Below are 19,883 nucleotides of genomic sequence, written 5' to 3' on the forward strand. Positions count from 1 at the left end.
CTTTCCTTAACGTGAGTTAGGTACTCATCAGGGCTGGGTGGACTCACGGATGCTCTACTGACTTGAAGACGGATTCGAACTCAAGACTTTCGGGTAGCAGTCTAGCGTGTTACCGTTTGGCCACCCTAGCTAACCAGATGACACATTATGCTTGATTGTGTTGGGAAGAATTTCCTTTATTTTTTTTTACTGTGAAAATCAATTTATTTCAACATACGGCATTCCAATTTTAAAAAATTTAGGTAGTCCTTGATTTCAACAAACTTTATAAATTTTATCACTTCATCTTAACACCGCCACAGCATTTTTTGTTTCAATGAGATGAACAGATCTAGGACTCCAGTCAGAAGAAGTAATCCATAAAATATGTCTATAATAGTTTTTAACACTTCATCCAGATTTGAAGAGCAGTATAGCAACCTGTCCCAAGTAGAAATAGATGAAGTGTTTTGTTTCATGGGTTACGTAGCTGCCAAAGTTGCGTCCAACAATGCAATGCCATGTTGGGTTGTATTTCTTATCGAACTTTTTCTTAATGAAGGCAGCAATGTCTTTTTCAATGTTGTATTTTTCCAAGGCTTGTGTAGCACAGTCCACAGCATCTTGCTGCATATCCTCAGACCTATCAGCATTCTTGATTACGGCTTTAATTTCAGACATGGTTACTTAGTTATATGAATGCAAACTTGAAGTTTGTTTTAAATTTAAGACGTGCTGAAATCGTCTTCAATAAGTAAGCTAATGTGGTTTTCCCTTAACTTCTTTAGACTAGGACTAACGGATGAATGTGAAAGAATTTCCTTTCCATTGTTAAAATAAAGAACGAGGAAAATAAAGTGAAAGACTTTTTTACATCCTTGATGCTGGTTATTAAACTAACAACATAATCTCCCGGTGGGCGTTTATTGTCATATGAGGTTAATATATATATATACTAGCCGTCCCGGCCAGGCCCTGCTCTGGCTTCTGTGAAAAACCTTTCCGTTAAAGACCATTACCTGTGTGTTTAGAAATCATCATAAACCCGGCATTGCCCACCCAAACCACAACCAACCAAAACAACAAAACGCAAACATAACGCTAACACAATTAGAAATACAAACGAAAACAAAAACCTAACAACAAACCCAACCACAACCACAAACACCAATACAAACACAAAGAAAAAACAAACGAAAACAAAAACCTAACAACAAACCCAACCACAAACACCAATACCAAAAAAAAACAACGAAAAAGCAAACGAAAACAAACCAAATCCAAACGCAAAACCAACCAAAAACACAAATACAAACCCAAACAAAAAAAAACAAAAACGAAAAAAGAAAGAACAAAAACGAACCAAATCAAAACGCAACCACTAACGCAAACCCACCTAAACACAAAGAAAACACTAACGCGAACATAAACGCCCGGGGCAGAATCGCCTGTTTTAGCTTAATAAACGACTATAGTACCCCAACTTATTCATAGTTTTTGCACTCACTTAAACGAACGCGCCTGTTTCAATTTAATGAACAATTATAATACTCCAAGCTTATCCGTAAAATACCTAAAACATTTGCACTTGATCAATCCCCGCTAATTATGTAATTATTTTTTTCCCAACACCAAAACAAAGTAATTAAAAAGTAAATGCTTTTCAACTAATGCAATGATTTCATAAAGGGAAGTAATTGTGTTTTGCCTAATTTATCAAAGGGAAGTAAGCGCTATAAGACTAAATAAAAACATAATTAGAATTTTTGTAAAAGATGATATTTTTTTAAAACTTGTGTTTAATGAACATGCCGACAATTATTACTATAATTTGAAAAATGAAAATGATTTCCCAACACTTTTAATAGTAATTTTTTAACTCATAAATTTAGACAAACGCGCACGATAATTGATCTAACACTTAAATCCGTAGAAATGCCAACGACAAACATATGCGTTACAGAATTGAGCTTTATATATTAGATATATATATATATATATATATATATATATATATATATATATATATATATATATATATATATATATATATATATATATATATATATATATTTATTTATATATATATGTTTATATATTTATATTTATATATTTATATATAAATTTATTTATATATATATATTTATATATATATATATATATATATGTGTGTGTTTCCCCTACATAGACATTGGTTTTAACATAACCACCTACATTGCTAAAGCTGTTCTAATCGATTAAAGTATTATTAACATATTTCAAAACTGTGTCATTCTTCTACCACAGTTTGATACAGTTTCTATCAATGTTAACTCTGCTAAGCGTTTTCTCCTGCTTAATATGTTGATCCAAGTAATTTTTTTTAAATAAAAATTTCTTGAAAGAAAAGACGTTTATGCAGTGTATCACTGTAACACTGTTGCATATTCGCTGCCCACAAAGGCATATGAACTCTACTTCGTCTGCAATACCCCACTTCTTTTGTAAATTGGTAAATTTAACGTAGTGTCCATCTGGATCGTTTAAATAGAACATATTTCCACTTTTGTAATCAGTTGTTATTAAATTGTGACTTAAAACAAACACACACAAATTACAACATTAAGTTTTTTAAAAATGTATTCGAACAATGTAACATCGAAGAATTAACACACACGTTTTTATTATAAAAATTACAAAAGTATAAGAAAGCAACATTATGAAGCAATCAAAATGTACGAATTAATTTGGCTTAACTCATAATGTTTTAAGTAAAATATACTACCCTTTTTTTATGGTCACATAAATAAATAAAAATAGTCCATATTAATATATTAGCAAATAAAATATTAGCTAAACCTCATTATTAAAAAAACAGTGTGTAAGCTGTCTCTCGTTCGATGTACAGACTAGAGTCCAATGGCGTCCTTTGACCACGCCAGTTCTAATTAGGACCTGGCGTCTTTTGGATAATGTACAGACGACTTGAAACAATGTGGACCACAAATATCCCTTCATACGTCAAAAATAGAAATGGTATTCTGCTTGTCAGTAACGTAGCAGAGAGTAGCTAGCTTACTTTACTACTTACCCCTACAAATTAATACCCTACAAAATCACACTATAAAAGTGTATATTACTGAGATAAAAAACTCGTGAAAACTAAAATATTAATTACTGATAATTATTTCAATGTAAAAGATTTCATATCCGTGCAATAATAGCTGTACAAGATTTTAAAAGTGCATTAAAATTCGATAAATATTGCTCGCGTAAAAATAAAACACAAGCAAATATGAAATGATTACAATGATTATGGCTAATATCTTCACCGGCGTTACAAAAACACAGGAAAGTGTTTTATGGTACGAACTGCGAAGATACTAAAATAGAAGCAAATATTCAAATAGTAATTATTGATATTTATTGTGATCAAAAGCCCCTTCACCGGTATAATAATTGTTTAAAATAAATAGATTCATTATAAAGTAAATATTTTTGGCCAAAAAATAATTATTAGCAAATATTACAATCAGAAAATAAAACAATTTACGAATTTTAATTTTTATTCACTATTCAATAATTTCACTTGTGTGATGTTTGTGTGTATGGTAAAAATTATTTTTTTATAAAATATAAGCCAATATTGATCAAACATTCTTTAAATACAGCACCTTTCACCGGTATAACACAATTAAAAATATTATAAAATCAAACACTTGTAGCAAATAGCAAGAAAATAAAAGGAAAGTTTAATTAGAAACTGCATTTAAATTATAAAAATATTTAATATTTGTATTCAATGAAACTGTTCATCGTGTAAATACGGTCGCTTAATTGAACCCGTTTGAAATTATTTTGGCAAGTTTAAGGATACAAGATACCCATGTTTTCGATAAAAAAATAATTTTGCTCCCCAAAATTTTTATTTTTTAATTCGGTACTAATACCTTTTGTCTATCTAACCCGAACATTTCGGACTTCTACGCCGTACGGTTATCCGTTTATTGCCATGTGAAACATGGTACCCCCCGGCAAGTTTTCACACTACTACGTGGACAGCGGCTATCTTCGAGCGAGTATTACATCATTTATTGCCCGCGAGGCACCATAAACTTTACAGCAATCTAAGGGCCAAGCACTCGTGTACCCGCTGGTGTAGTGACCTTTTCTTTTGTTCTACAAATAAGTGGGATAAACGTTGTTTTCTACCATGTAAAATTTGATGTCAAACTCCATATAAGGGCATGCGCGTAAAAATAATGAATGGGAAGAGATTCATTGATACGTTTGACCAATCATACAATAGTACAGTAAATCAAAATAATCTGCGATAGGTTGCAACTAACCACGTGTGCTAGGCAGCCATCTTGTTTCTACATAAACAAAACAATCGCCTGTCTTAGTTTGTTTACTTTATTTGCATATACTCTTTTATTTGTTGTTTTAAAGTTATAGAACAACATTAAGTTTAATAATTGAAACTTAGCCTAGAAATGTACTGTTGATTGTCACTGGAACACTATTAAACACTGTTTCGTACGCTTTATTATACTAAGCTGAAACAATGCGTCATGGACATATCTATCAGTTTGAAGAATGTACTGTCCATCCCCTTTATCCCCCTCATCCCCTTCTCGCCATTCAACCAACGGCCGGTTTATAATCTTGTTACGGCATGCTGTGATAGGCTTGAACGCGTTCATCAGGCTTTACACCGGACTGTATACGACACATGTGTTAATGTGTATGCCCGCCCATCTCTCCGTACAGGGTTTGCTAGCATCGAATGTAAATACTAGATGGGATAGCTGATAAGCATTCACTTAGGCCCTGTACTTGACCCTATCTACACAGACGTATTATTCACGGTTGAATGAACATTGGTAATCTATGGCTCATCGGTTCTTCACGCACTATCCAGCGGTGGGGTGGGGTGGGGTGAAGGGGCGTGTCTAACCTCAAGCGTTGTACCCAGCGTTGTGTAGTAGGCTATTATCATAAGGCAATAAACTTGTGTAAGCTACAATAGACATTCTATTGACGTGAGAAGACCGACTAACAAACAAAACTTAATCTGGTTTGATGATAGCTGTTCTGAGAATAACAATCGAATGATAGGATGTTTAAGACTTAACAGTCATTAATTTATTACCTGTTGTATGCATATTTTCTGCTTACACAGACAAATCTATCTTAAACTTACAACATGAATCAACGCGTATTTTATTAGCCAAATGGTTCTTCCACACATAACAAGAAGTCAATTTCTGTTTGCTATAAGAGGAAACGCACAGTGCCTTTTTCTGCCTTTCTTTTCACGTTTTCTCAACTTTGCATTTTTACTCAAAATTCAACATTCAAATCGCTAAGGCTTTGGAACCCTTAGTGTAACAGCACTGAAACATTCCACATGCATTTAGCATTATACCATCTACAAAACTACGTTTGTACATTAAGTTTACTACAATACTTTAGAAAATATCAATACTTATGTGACACCACCCCCTAATTTCTGTACATAAATTTACGTAAAAATTTGTAATAAAAATTGAGTACAAGCTATCGCAATGAACAAACGTAGAAATGTGTAGTTTGGTTTCGTAAATCTAAATCTTTCATCCGCTTTTTAAAATCTCTTATGGGAACAAAGCCTTAGCGATTTGAAAAGGTGTTAGTTTTCACACCTTTTCGCGGTTCCCATGGCAACCAGTACTGCTATTGACGGCCATATATTATTTTTGTCTATAGCCTAACAACTACTAACATATGTACTTATTAAATACCCAGAAATGCGTTAAATTAAAAAAAAAAATCTATCCGTGGTGTCTACCCTTAACTGTTTGCTAAACTGCAGTCTAGTTGACTTCACTGGCTTTTTTTTAGTTGGTTAAGTAAGGGAAACTTTTGGTATCTTGCGAACGACGTCGATTTTCATAGAGGTCACTGTAGTATGTAAGGGGGGAAAACTAAATAATTTTTTTAAACAACAGTTTGCTTGTTAGTTTGTCAAAATACTCCACACCATCTGTTTTATTTCTAAATACATTGGAAAGCCAATTTTTAAAGAGTTATGAGCGATAATATTGCAATTCTCTGGTTTTCGTATATAAGAATTATTGATTTGATAACTACAGCATAAATTGTTATTACATTTTTTAATTATTGAGATTTTTATAAAATGCCATATTTCACCGACCCCTGTGCATTATGTATGACACCAAATTTAGTCCCCTCTACACCTCTGAATTCTTCCATTATGTTAGACAACATTTAAACATTCCCCTCCCCCATTCAGATACCAATTAAAACTAAAATACATGTTTAAAAATAGGTAGCGTAAATAGGGGTGGTATAAAAAAAAGTATGGTGTCATTTTATTACGCAGAACAACAATTTATGACGGATTTACATGATTTATAAAAATAATCATACCACTTTATTTAAAAACAGTTTTAAAAATGTAAGGATTTAATCATAATCATTATAAGTGAAATTTCATATTTAAACAATAACACTTTCGATACAAAGTATATGAGCCGAAGCTAAAATATATTTCTTAATTAAACTTTATCCGTACAGGTAATTTGTGAGCACGGAATCAGTCAACTAACATAAAACTGACGGCAGTTTTCAATAAGATCATCGCAAATGTGTTGGATTTCTTGATACCCAATGGAACACACGCCTAACAAAGGCAGTGGAAAGCTACAAAGTAAAACAAAAAAGCTCTTATTTCATTCTGAAAAAATGGGTTTATCCTACATGTTACTAACATTCGTCTTGGACACAAATGTATCTTCTTATACCTAAAACAACCCGGAAGCTACATTGTAACGATCCATAAGGAGGCTAAGTAGATAAAAGCTATGAAAAGTCATTGTTTTCGAACATGAATCACCATTATTGAGGTACAGAACACATTTATGATGTATTTAAATAGTAGATACTGATCGTACTAATTTAGCTAGTGATAAATGAATGCCACATACATTTCAGTCTTTTCAAAATCAACAGTTCACTAAAATAACATACACGTTTTTGTATGAGTTGCTTGAGAAGTGCAAAAGCTTTTGTTCTATTCCTTACCCGAATTTTACTACAAACTAGCAACATATGTGACAAGTGGTATACATATTTTGCAAATATTTGACACACAGTTGACCGATATTTAACCCCTATTTTACACTGATTTGATGCACATTATATGGGTATATTGTACCATTTTACTTGAACTATATATTTCTAACAAGACTTTACCTGTTTTACACTAAATCTTACATTGAAACGCTTAATTTACAAATGTGAACTTATTTTACTTTGTCTCAGTTTGATTTTACATTTTTTACACAGCATCTTACATTTCCTTTAAATTTCAATTAATTTTTTTTTTACACCTTATGTTTATTTCACCTTTTTCAAGTATTACAAATATTTCGCAATTCACACATTTATACAATATCCACACATGTTTATTACACACCTGGTTGAACTAATTTGCATACTGTTGAGCCGAGATGTCACGGATGATTTTAGTTCTTAAGAAATACCCTCTTTCTCACATGTATACATCTTTTCTTTTAGCCTACCTGCACATACTAACACATACCTTGCTTTTGTTTGTGAGTTAGTTTATGTCTATTCAAACATACTAACACATATCTTGCTTTTGTTTGTGAGTTAGTTTATGTCTATTCAAACATACTAACACATATCTTGCTTTTGTTTGTGAGTTAGTTTATGTCTATTCAAACATACTAACACATATCTTGCTTTTGTTTGTGAGTTAGTTTATGTCTATTCAAACATACTAACACATATCCTGCTTTTGTTTGTGAGTTAGTTTATGTCTATTCAAACATACTAACACATATCTTGCTTTTTTTTGTGAGTTAGTTTATGTCTATTTAAACATACTAACACATATCTTGCTTTTGTTTGTGAGTTAGTTTATGTCTATTTAAACATACTAACACATATCTTGCTTTTGTTTGTGAGTTAGTTTATGTCTATTCAAACATACTAACACATACCTTGCTTTTGTTTGTGAGTTAGTTTATGTGTATTCAAACATACAAACACATATCTTGCTTTTGTTTGTTTGTGAGTTAGTTTATGTCTATTCAAACATACTAACACATACCTTGCTTTTGTTTGTGAGTTAGTTTATGTCTATTCAAACATACTAACACATATCCTGCTTTTGTTTGTGAGTTAGTTTATGTCTATTCAAACATACTAACACATATCTTGCTTTTGTTTGTGAGTTAGTTTATATCAATCTATTCAAACATACTAACACATATCTTGCTTTTGTTTGTGAGTTAGTTTATGTCTTTTCAAACATACTAACACATATCTTGCTTTTGTTTGTGAGTTAGTTTATGTCTTTTCAAACATACTAACACATATCTTGCTTTTGTTTGTGAGTTAGTTTATGTCTTTTCAAACATACTAACACATATCTTGCTTTTGTTTGTGAGTTAGTTTATGTCTTTTCAATGAACTTCGCCTGGAAAAACATTTCCCGCAGTGTTTACATCCAAACGCCAATAGTCCTGTATGGCGAGCAAGATGGCGCGTCAGGTAATATTTATGAATGAACCTCGCATTGCATTGATCGCAGATGAAAGACTTCGTTCCCGTGTGACGGTATTCATGCTTTTTTAAATAAATCCGTTTTCTAAACACGGCAGAGCAGAATTTGCAGAAGTAACTGTAACGTTTTGTGTGTTCGAGTTCGTGTCTTTTCAGTTGGTTTGGCCGTTTGAAGATTCGATAGCAGACAGAACAGGACAACGGTACGACGGCTATCCCGTGGAAGGGAATGTGTCGGTCCAAGGCTGACTGGTCGACAAATGTCTGATTACACAGTGTACATGTTACTGGATTATGGAAGAGCTGATGGTGATTGGGTACAGTATATTTGTTGGCCAAATCTTTGTACACGTTGTGTACAAAAATAGTTTCCTGAGCGGTGAAATTTGGCTTCGGATATTTAAACAAAGGACGATTCGGTTCACAAATTCTGCAGGTTGAAGTATAATTGGGTCGCGATGTTTCGTGTTGTGCGAAAGAGCAGGTCGACTTGATGATATCGGGGAGAGTTATGTCATCCGTCTGTACTTGCTGGTCACGCTGACCGTTTGTTTGTTTCGCTGGCTGAGTCTTAGTTGACTGACTCTCCTTTGACTGACTCGCCGGTGACTGACTCCATGTTGATTGACTGTTTGTTGACTGACTGGCCGCGGACTGACTAAGTTTTGGTTCGCTCTCCGATAACTGATTCAATGTTGACTGACTGGCTATTGACACATTCTCGGTCGACTGACTCTCCGTTAACTGACACTCCATTGACTGACACTCCACTGAAAAACTCTCCGTTGACACACACTCCGTTGAACTGAAAGTTCTTCCATTACTCCCATGAGATTCTATGTAATAATTCTCGGTGTAACCTGACAGAAAGTCATTAGAACCTTCATAAACATGCGAATCTTCCTCGACATGTTTTGTTCGGTGTGTACCATCTAAACGAGTAGCTGAACCATCCTTAGCTACCAGCTTCTCTCGCAGTTTTTCAAATATCGTATCAATGTCTTCTAGAAAATCAACCGCAGATAATAGGTCATTGGAATCCTCGTCGGAGTCTTTGTAAAATCTTTTGGTCATTGTAGAATCTGTTGTAGAAACACTTTGGTTTGATTTTACTCGAGCTATTCTAGTGCCATTTGCTGTTGGAACTGGTGCTATTTCTTGCTGACCATCCACCGGGGATAGAGGCACTGGACATTGGCAGGAAGGTAGAAGGTTGTTACAAATGTTACATATAAAAGAAACATCATTTACATGTAATGGTTCCTGCTGTGTGGAACTTGTAGGCATGTTACTATATGTGTCTATAGCACTACCTGAAGTCACTTGATGTACAGAACATGTTGGCATGTATGTGTCTATCACGGTACTTGAAATCACGTACTCTGAAGAACATGACATAATTTCGTATGTATCGTTCACGCCATCTCCATCCATCGGCTGTAAACTACACGTCGTTCTGTTAACGTTACTGTCAATAACACATCCTACATCAACGACCTGTTCTAAAGAGTTTGTGTGAAAAGTTTGGTAGACATCTTCCACACCATTTGTGTGGATCTGCTTTGTAGAACGTGTTGCCATAATGTCCAAAGTGAATTCCGCGTCAGTTGCGTCCCTCTGGTGAAACTCTACGGGAAGAGGTTGGTGATCATCCACCACAGAACCCACCTGACACTCATCAACGTTTTCATCGTCTGCGTTATCCGAGCGGTACTCGCGTGGAAATGGCTCAAAAATACACACAGCAACAGCTCGAAATCCTTCAAAGTCATTTAAAGGTCGATTTTCTTTGTCCTCCTCTAGAAGAGTCAACTCTTTGATGGTGTCTGCGACACTCGGATCCATATCCTGCATGGATTCATCCGTATCCATTGAACACTGGCATGGTGCCGGAATTTTACACAAGCTACAAACATCAGGCATGTTGATCGATATAAAGGATGCCTCAGGCTTTATAGATTCATTCAGCTCAACATAATTGTTGGTCTCTGGGTGATTTTTGTCACTTCGTCGAGGCTGTTGGTTATGTTCTGGATGGATAAAACTATCCTTATTCTCATTGTCATCAACAGTGTTGTCATCGCAATCAATATTATTGTTCAAGCCTTCAACCTTACTGTCCATTCCATCAACATTACTGTCCACACCATCAACATCACTGACCACACCATCAACATCACTGACCACACCATCAACATTACTGTCCGCACCATCAACATTACTGTCCACATCATCAACATTATTGCCGACACCATCAACATTACTGTCCACATCATCAACATTACTGTCCACACCATCAACATTACTGTCCACATCATCAACATTACTGTCCGCACCATCAACATTACTGTCCACATCATCAACATTACTGCCGACACCATCAACATCACTGTCCACACCATAAACATTACTGTCCACACCATCAACATTACTGTCCACATCATCAACATTACTGTTCACACCATCAACATGACTGTTCACACCATCAACATTATTGTCAACATAATCAACATTACTGTCCTCGTCATCCACATATGCCTCCGATGACCGACCAGAACATTCTCCAGCAAGAAAACCACCACACATAAAATCATCATCGCCGACCGTGTAACTATGACAACTCCCCCAAGCTACCCGCCCATGTATTGAACCTGTATCAACACCTGAGCTATCAAAATCGATTCGCTCAAGGCGATGTATTGAAAAAAATGGTTCCATGTCTTCGAAGTGATCGTAGGGAGACGCAGGTGTTTCACATCGACAGAAACGTGTGGTGCTGTTACAGGTGATACAACCGTAAGACACCTGGCCTGGATTCGCTGACTCTGGTTCTAGAGAACACGTTGGCGTGTTTGCGTTGAGGTCGTTTACATGACCAGTGTCCATCTGTTGCGGTGACCCGCAGGTCGAGGGACTAGCCCAGGAGGTAGAACTTGCATCAGTCGTCTCATGAACGTCAAAGTCTTGTTCTTCTGATACAAAATGTTGGGTGAAGAACTCCTGTAATGCTGTATCTTTGTCAGCAGTGTTGTTGGTCGTCGTTTCTTCGCTCAACGCTGGTCGTTCGTTTGAATTTGCCGGGGTACATATCACACTCCGTAGTTTGTCAAAATTAGAATCGATGTCTTCTAGGACATCTACTGTAGATAGGATACGACTAGACCCCTGGTTAACGTCTTTATTATTCTCCATGATCACAATAACAAGCAAACTGTATGATGTAAAGAGGCGAGTTTTGTTGAAGTCTATGGCGAAAGGACACGTTTTTTCTGAAGTTTATGGCGTAAATACACGTTTGGCTGAAGTCTACAACAGAAAGACAATACCCAATGAAGTCTAGAGCATAGCCATAATTTTCTAAATGAATTCTACAGCATAAAGATGATTTTCTATGGCCCGTAGCATAAAGACATTATCTGTTAAGTGATACAATTAAAATCCTATTGTGTGTGTTCTGTTTGACACAACTTTTAAAATGAAATATCTTCATGTCCAACCTTGTTCAAATTCATTATGTTGCTAGCTTCTCACTGTGGCAAAAAAATGTTCAAGTTGGTCGGCAATAATGGTCACAACAGTTTGATCTAGGTGGGTTGTGATCTAAAACATTGTCAGGTTTAAAGTGTACAGGCTACTCTTTAATCGTATTCAGATACAATGTTCGTTCAAATTTCACAAGTATCACTCTCAGATTGTATGTATTCAGATACAATGTTCGTTCAAATTTCACAAGTATCACTCTCAGATTGTATGTATTCAGATACAATGTTCGTTCAAATTTCACAAGTATCACTCTCAGATTGTATGTATTCAGATACAATGTTCGTTCAAATTTCACAAGTATCACTCTCAGATTGTATGTATTCAGATACAATGTTCGTTCAAATTTCACAAGTATCACTCTCACATTGTATGTATTTAGATACAATGTTCGTTCAAATTTCACAAGTATCACTCTCACATTGTATGTATTCAGATACAATGTTCGTTCAAATTTCACAAGAATTACTCTCAAATTGTCTGTAAAAGATGAAACATCTCGCACTATCACTTGTAGCACTTGTTTAACGCAATAAGTCTGATTCTGTGTGAGCTGTTAGTTTTCCTTCATCAACGTACAGCCAAGCGTCTTACAACTTCATTTTTCTGCACCAGCTTAACTTGTAGTCATGGAAAAAACACATGCATCCTTTAATATCGAAATTCATCACAATAAAACGAACATATTCCTAAAGTGGGAATATTACTCAACAAATATGGCATATAGAGTAGTAGAGTACGCATCAGGTAAGGTCTGAGCTTAGTGTACTGAAGCTCATTAGTTATAGTTCAAGTCAACGAGTTTTTTAAACTGTGAGTCAGTTATGTGACAGCTGAGGTGAATTCTGCTGGTCCGAGATTGTTTGACGCCTCGTGTTGTGTGTCTGTCATCAAATGATGGATGTCTACCTTTGGCCAGGTAGGCGATGTGCTATAAATTGGACAAGCAAAAAAAAACTGAGAAAAAAAACCGATGCTTACAAAAATTATCATAAGAAGTAACAAAAGATCCGCGACGATAAATCACCCACATGTAAGGCCACACTCCAGTCCAAGATGGAGGCTGGTCACAACAAAGACAGAGGGAAGCTGACAGACTGCTATGGGCATGCGCAAATCTCAGAAAATGGGACTGCAAAAAAAATATATCAGGAAATGGTGGGGGGGGGGGGGGGGGGGGGGGGTTAGTAACTCAAACCAAATGGGGCTAAATTTTATGTAAATAAGGTAAAAAATATTTTTATTGAAATATTAAACAACTTAGAATGTCGCGTTTTATTATAATGTTTCCTGATTAAGAGATATCAATGAACAGTAAACGCACATTTAGAGGCGGGGGTGCGGCCCCCTTTTTGTGACGTTGTGACGCTGAAAAAAGATTGTTGGGTGAGGGGAAGGGGGGGGGGTTGGGGGGTCCAGGTGCTGTTCATTGTGACAAATAAAATACAATAAGTTTTTTTTTAACTCTGCAAATTTCAAAATTCCAGTTTCTAGTTTTTGAAGCTAGTTTTCTGACAGATTGGGAATAGAAAAAAATTTCTGATAGGCATTTATGGTTGTTTTAAAATTATGCTGTGTAAATATTGTGAAGCCTACGTTTGCAAAAATGTACATGACAACATTAATGGAAAGGTAATGTGTCATTAAATCTGTCGTTGTAATCTGGTTAAATTATTCATATTTTATTTATAATTATTTATTTAAACTGTTCGAAATTATTCTTTTTTATTTGATATTTTATGAAGCTGGGACTTATTATAAAAACAAAGATTTTTTTTTCTTTTGAATACTGTTTTTTATTGTAATGGTAATATTTAAGCCATTAGGATTCACACCAAACACAAATAAAAATGCCTTTGTGTGAGGGGGGTGGGGGTGGGGGGTGCCTGTATCTGTGCCCGTACACCGTGTCAATATCTGCCACCCGCACCCACAGGATCCGCCAAACTTAACGAGTCAGTTTTTATCGTGAGCTGTTGTTGTATCTCTACTACAACACAGCCAAATGTCATAAATTAAATTTTCGACATGTAGGCTTTAATTGCATACTAATTTAATTACAATTAAGAGTCACCTTTTTAGTTGTTGTTTTTTAATTAGCATTTAACCACATTAGCTTGTGACAAAGCTGATAAAGGGTTTTTTTTTTTTTTTTTTATTATGGTCATTAATTGATTAATTGCTCTCCAATGAGGTTTACGTTCACGAATTCAGCACCAGCTGGACGACTTTTGCGACATTTTCACAAGCTTTGATTTAACTTGTTTCTTCGTTCATTTGTCTGTCGTCAGTCTTCGATCGAATCTGGCGAGAAAATTTTGACCACTTCTAACCGACCAATTTCTTTCATACTTGGCAAGTGGATCAAGACCCAATGCAGTCTGACATCATGTTTTACATAATTGGATGCTTAATTAATTTTTAAAGATTTATTTCATTTAAAAAGTACTATTTACCGCGCTATTGTACGCACATTTATTGTAATTGATTTTAGTCATGCAACTCTATTGTATAAAAAAAAATTTAAGCGCTTAAAAAGGCATAAAAAACGTTTTCATAACAAGCTTTGATGCAGTAATGTTTTAAAAAAGAAAACAAGTTATTTTATGTAAATAAATGATAATGAACTACCATTTAACTAACTAAAATAAAGCGCGGGTCGCTTCTTAAATTCTTTTATGCCCGCAATTCGTTTTTCCTCGGTAAACTAGATATTGTCGAAGAATAACGCTAGGATTTTTAATTGACTAGCATTTACGTATCTTTTTTTATGCATGGTAGGTGAAGCGAATCTACACCGTGTGGGGTGTAGGTTCGGGTCCCATCTGACTATAAGGCTGTGTCATAATCGCGACAATTTGTACATTTGATTACTTCTAGTTTTTAAATTACACTTATGTCCAATTAGTTAGTGTTGATTGTAGGGAATATTTTCTGTACTCACAGCCAATTAGAAATACTCAACTAGACTATTATGCAGAGGCGTAGCGAGGGGGGAGGGCGGGGGTGCGGACCGCACCGGGTGACACTATTTAGGGGGTGACACCAAGGCAAAAAATAGCAAAATATATAGAGAAAAATTATAATTCCACTTAATTAAGTAATTAATTCGCGTGTTAAATAGTCTTTTAAGAGGTGCAAATCGGGGGGGGGGGGTCAAATCGAAAGTTTGGCGGGGGGTGTAAATCGAAAATTGAAAGTTTGTCCCCGGGAAGGGTCGCTACGCCTCTGGGGGGGGGGGGTGACACCATTAAGTGCCGCACCGGGTAACACCCGACCTCGCTACGCCACTGCTATTATGAAAGGGGGGAAACTACAAATCGATAAATAAAATAATACTATTAAACAGTTATAAGTTATAATATAAATCTTAGACTATCGTAATTAAGCGATCTATTTTAATAACAAAACTAACAATCCATATATATTGTATTGTATACAGACAGTAAGAACTAAAACAGTAAACTAAACTTAGCATACCTGTGTAGGTAGGTCGATATCACGTGCCGGTGTAACCAAGTGTGACACGTTTGATTCAATCAGTCGGGTAAACGTCCTAGACTTTTTTCTGTTTTGTTTTTGAATATGTGGTTTTGTTCTATTTTATTGGTCAATTTGACAATATACCAATGGAAAATCTGCATAGCGTTCCTGATAAACTAAGGTCATAACATGGCAGCCATTTTTTAAACAAAGAATCCAGTGCAGCATAAAGGCAGTAGGGCGCGGAGGGGGAGGTTGGGGCCATCTGTGACATCTAGTGAGAGAGGTGGGCCACGTATGTATGGTAGGATATGCAGAAAACAGTGAGGTGCGGGGAGGTAGTGGTGGAGGATATTCTCTCCAATCTGTTGTAGATCTATAGCGCTCGACACGTCAAAACCCATCGATCAGTTTCTTTCAGTGATATTTTTGCCCAACACCCATCCGCCCCCCCCCCCCCCGTGAGGAATAGTAGGATAGGTTTACCTACTAATTATTTTTTTTTTAAACATTAATTCACAAAAAAATTAATTAGTCATCCAATTAAGTCAAATTTAATGACACATTGAATTGTCATTGGGTCAGAGTAATGGATCTGTTAGAAGTGCCCGAAATTTCACTCGCCCGTTTCGATCGATGAAGACAGATAGACAGACTATTGACACTGGCGATAGACAGAGGAAGCAAGTTAAATAAAAGGGGATTTTATTTATTTTTTATTTTTTTTTGTAAATCACAATATTGTTTATCGTTTTAAATCGAGAAATTCTTTAATTTTAATTTTTCCATTAATTCTCATAATGTTTACGTTTGCTTTTTTAAAGAGTAATATACCAGGACTTAATCAGAGAACACAACCAAACATTATTTTTCTTTTCGAAAATAAATATACGGGCAAATCAAGAAAAGGCAACTCGAGTTGTGCCGTTTGTAAACAATATATAATGGATTGTCTCTCCTATCTACTTATTTTTCGTTGGTGTATGACTACTTTAAAACTGCTTATAACATTACAACGTCAATACAAAGGATATCAACATCAAAGTATATTAATGTAAAACAAACAAAAGACACATTATTTCTATTGAGTAAAATATAACATACCAATCAGACAAATAATTTCAGCTTTATAAATATATGCATGGTGCTTACTGTTTTTAAAACTTTTTTTTTTATCATGTTGAACCTACCACTTATTGTTTGCAGAGTTTCTTCCAGGCATCTCTTCGGGGTTTTAGGTTGTGTGACGTGTAGATTGTGTAACAAAGTTAAATCAAAGCAAAGCTAGTAAAACATGTTATTGAACAGAAATGTTTAAGCGTATGCTAAAATGTAACAAAATCTTACAAAATAACACGAATTTTTATGTTAAGTATAGATACACTTTCAGACCTGACGGTTACTAAGGCAGGTGAATTAGAGTCAGGGGCTTAGCGAAGGAGTGGGGGGGTGCGGACCACACCGGGTGACACCATTTAAGGTGGTGACACCAAGGCAAAGAATAGCAAAATATAGAGAGAAAAATGATAATTCCACTTAATTCGAGTGTTAAAAAGTCTTTTAAGAGCCAATTTGATAAATCCCGACAAGGGTGGAAGGGGAGTGCAAATCAAATCGAAAGTTTAAGGGGGGGGGGGGGTGCAAATCGAAAGTTTGAGGGGGGAGTGCAAATCGAAAATTGAAAGTTTGTTCCCGGGCGCCGGGAAAGGTGTCGCTACGCCTCTGGGGGGTGACACCATTAAGTGCCGCACCGGGTGACACCGACCTCGCTACGCCACTGATTAGAGTGCATCTCTTTCCAATACCTCGTCATATCTAGGGACAACGTAGTCTGCACTTTTCCCAATCGCACTTACTTTCGTTAACATAATTCAGGTATTCATTAGAGCTGAGTGGACTCATGGGGCGTCCTGCTAACTGCAGTCCGTGATCCTGACGTGCATATGGTATTCACAACTACATAAGAAAAAATGTCACGATAAATCTCGAGACTGAATACCAGTATGATTAATCATGACCAAAACATACTAGTGTCTAATCTAAAACGCAAATACAAACACAAACGAAAACACACAAAAACGCAAACAAAAACACTATCACAAACACAAAGAAAACACAAACGTAAAGAAAAAAAAAGCAAACGAAAACAAACCCAAACCCAAACCCAAATCCAAACGCAAACACAACCACAAACGCAAACCCAAACTCAAACACAAAGAAAACACAAACGCAAAGATAAACTCAAAGTGTTCACAGTCTAGCCCGGGGCGCCAAATCGCACCATGATGACGTGCGGCGTAACCGCCTGATTTAACTTAGTAAACGACTATAGTACCCAACTTATTCATAGTCTTTTGAACTCACTTATGCGAACGTAGGTACCATTGCGAACACGGGAAGGCCCGGGGCGCCAAATAGCACCCTGTCGGGTTGCCGGAAGACGCCCGGATTTGATTAACTTAAAGACTATAGCAACCTTTCTTATTCATAGTCTATCGCACTGTTTAAAACGAAATTATGCAGCATAGCGCTCACATGACAGCCCAGGGCCCGAAATCGAACCGTGCAGGGGCGCCGGCGGACGCGCCTGTTTCAATTTAATAAACAAAATTATAATACTCCAAGCTTATCCGTAAATTGAAAGAAATAAACATATAGGATTTGTAGGACCTGGCTTATTAAATGTTATTGATTTTTAAAAAATAATTAGTAAACAGTATGTTCAGTGTATAGAATAATTAAAAGGCAGTATTAAAAATACCAACGACATTGCACTTAATCAATCCCCGCTAATTATGTTATTTTTTTTTCTTAACACCAAAACAAAGTAATAAAAAGTAAATTCTTTCTTCCCCCGATTTAATAATTTTTTAAAGGGAAGTAACTGTGTTTTCCAAATCAAGGGACGTTATGAGAACTAAAGGACAAAATGCAAATACATTTCAGACACAATTTTAGAAATTTTATAAACGTTGATACACTTTTTTTTTATTTTTATAAAATATAATTGAAAAATTATTATTCTAAGTATATAAAATGAAAATTGTTTTTAAAGACTTTCAATAGTAATTTTTTAACTCATAAATTTAGACCATGAGCACTATTATAATCTAACACTTAAATCCATTGAAGTATCCACGACAAACAGTTTACAAACATTTTACAAACAAGCATACAGAATTGAACTTTATATATTAAATTGTACACTTTCCATTATGTATCATTGTACACTTTACCACGTACACATTCCTATCTGTACCATTGTACACTTTCCCATCTATACCATTGTACACTTTCCTATCTTAATAATAGTACACTTTCCTATGTGTACCATTGTACAAATTCGAACTTGCAAGAGCAGCGATCCTCCAGTCATTTCAGACAAGCCAGAGTTGTTAGACGCACTGGGCCATCCCGAGTTCTGCCAGCTGTTGCTTGAGGTGCGAGAAACGTTTGCTGTCTGCCGTAGTACGTCGCCCGAGGTTTAACTAAAAACTTCTGGAGTGTGGGATTGTGTGGGGTTGTGTGGGGTTGTGTGGGATTCTGTTACATACATCAAGATCTAGCTAAATAAGCCTCTTGTTTGTAAGACATTGTGGGGTATCTTACAAAAGTTTTTCTAGGCTGTAAAATAAACAAAGTTTAAACGTGTATTGGAATATGCTATTTTTTCAAAACATTTCTATTGCATTTACCAGAATGAAATGAATAAAGTTCAAAGTTGTATAGAAATGTAAAATATTCTACAAACATTTTGAGTGCATTTACATGCTTGTACTAATCCAAGTTTAAAGTGCAAGAGACTTTGCTAAGTTGTTAACTAATATCTCTGTATAGCCTACCTACTGATAGCTGGAAAATTTTCTTGAATCATTTGATATGTTTGAAGAAATGTCTGCTGACTTAGTACAAGTCAAATGTACGTCACGGTCTATTATTCAGATACTTGGACTTTAAATAAACACATTTCATCCGTGCATTTTGTTAGAAAGTTTTTAACTAACATCAAAACAAACTAATTGTGATTAATGTCAACACTTCATCCATCATAGACAAAAATCAAAGGACAGATTAATCGTGTTCTTTATCCATCATTCATAATTTACCATACGGATGTGTTTTTTCATTTACAATTGACGAGCTGTATATCCAGATGGATTCAGACCCCGACCGAGACATGGAGGCTCTCAAAAATCTACTTGCTAGGGTTTTGTTTGAAGAAATTCAGTCCCACCTGTCCAAAACTCCGACATCGGATCATTCAGAGAGCCTGACAGATGACAGAGAGGAAGAATTGGTCTTCA

The 19,883-nt window shown here is 35.6% G+C and overlaps 1 protein-coding gene across 1 annotated transcript; it reads right to left on the reverse strand.

Annotated features, from left to right (window-relative positions):
• Positions 1–203: 203 nt before the first annotated feature.
• On the reverse strand, positions 204–787 carry LOC131931005 (dynein light chain 2, cytoplasmic-like). Its single transcript, XM_059287720.1, has one exon. It carries the CDS (start codon positions 658–660, stop codon positions 391–393), a length of 270 nt encoding a protein of 89 aa, XP_059143703.1. The 5' UTR covers positions 661–787; the 3' UTR covers positions 204–390.
• Positions 788–19,883: the final 19,096 nt, after the last annotated feature.

Source organism: Physella acuta, unplaced genomic scaffold (genome assembly GCF_028476545.2).
Source record: "Physella acuta isolate Inbredline_101_S28 unplaced genomic scaffold, ASM2847654v3 ptg000010l, whole genome shotgun sequence".
Lineage (NCBI taxonomy): Eukaryota > Metazoa > Mollusca > Gastropoda > Physidae > Physella > Physella acuta.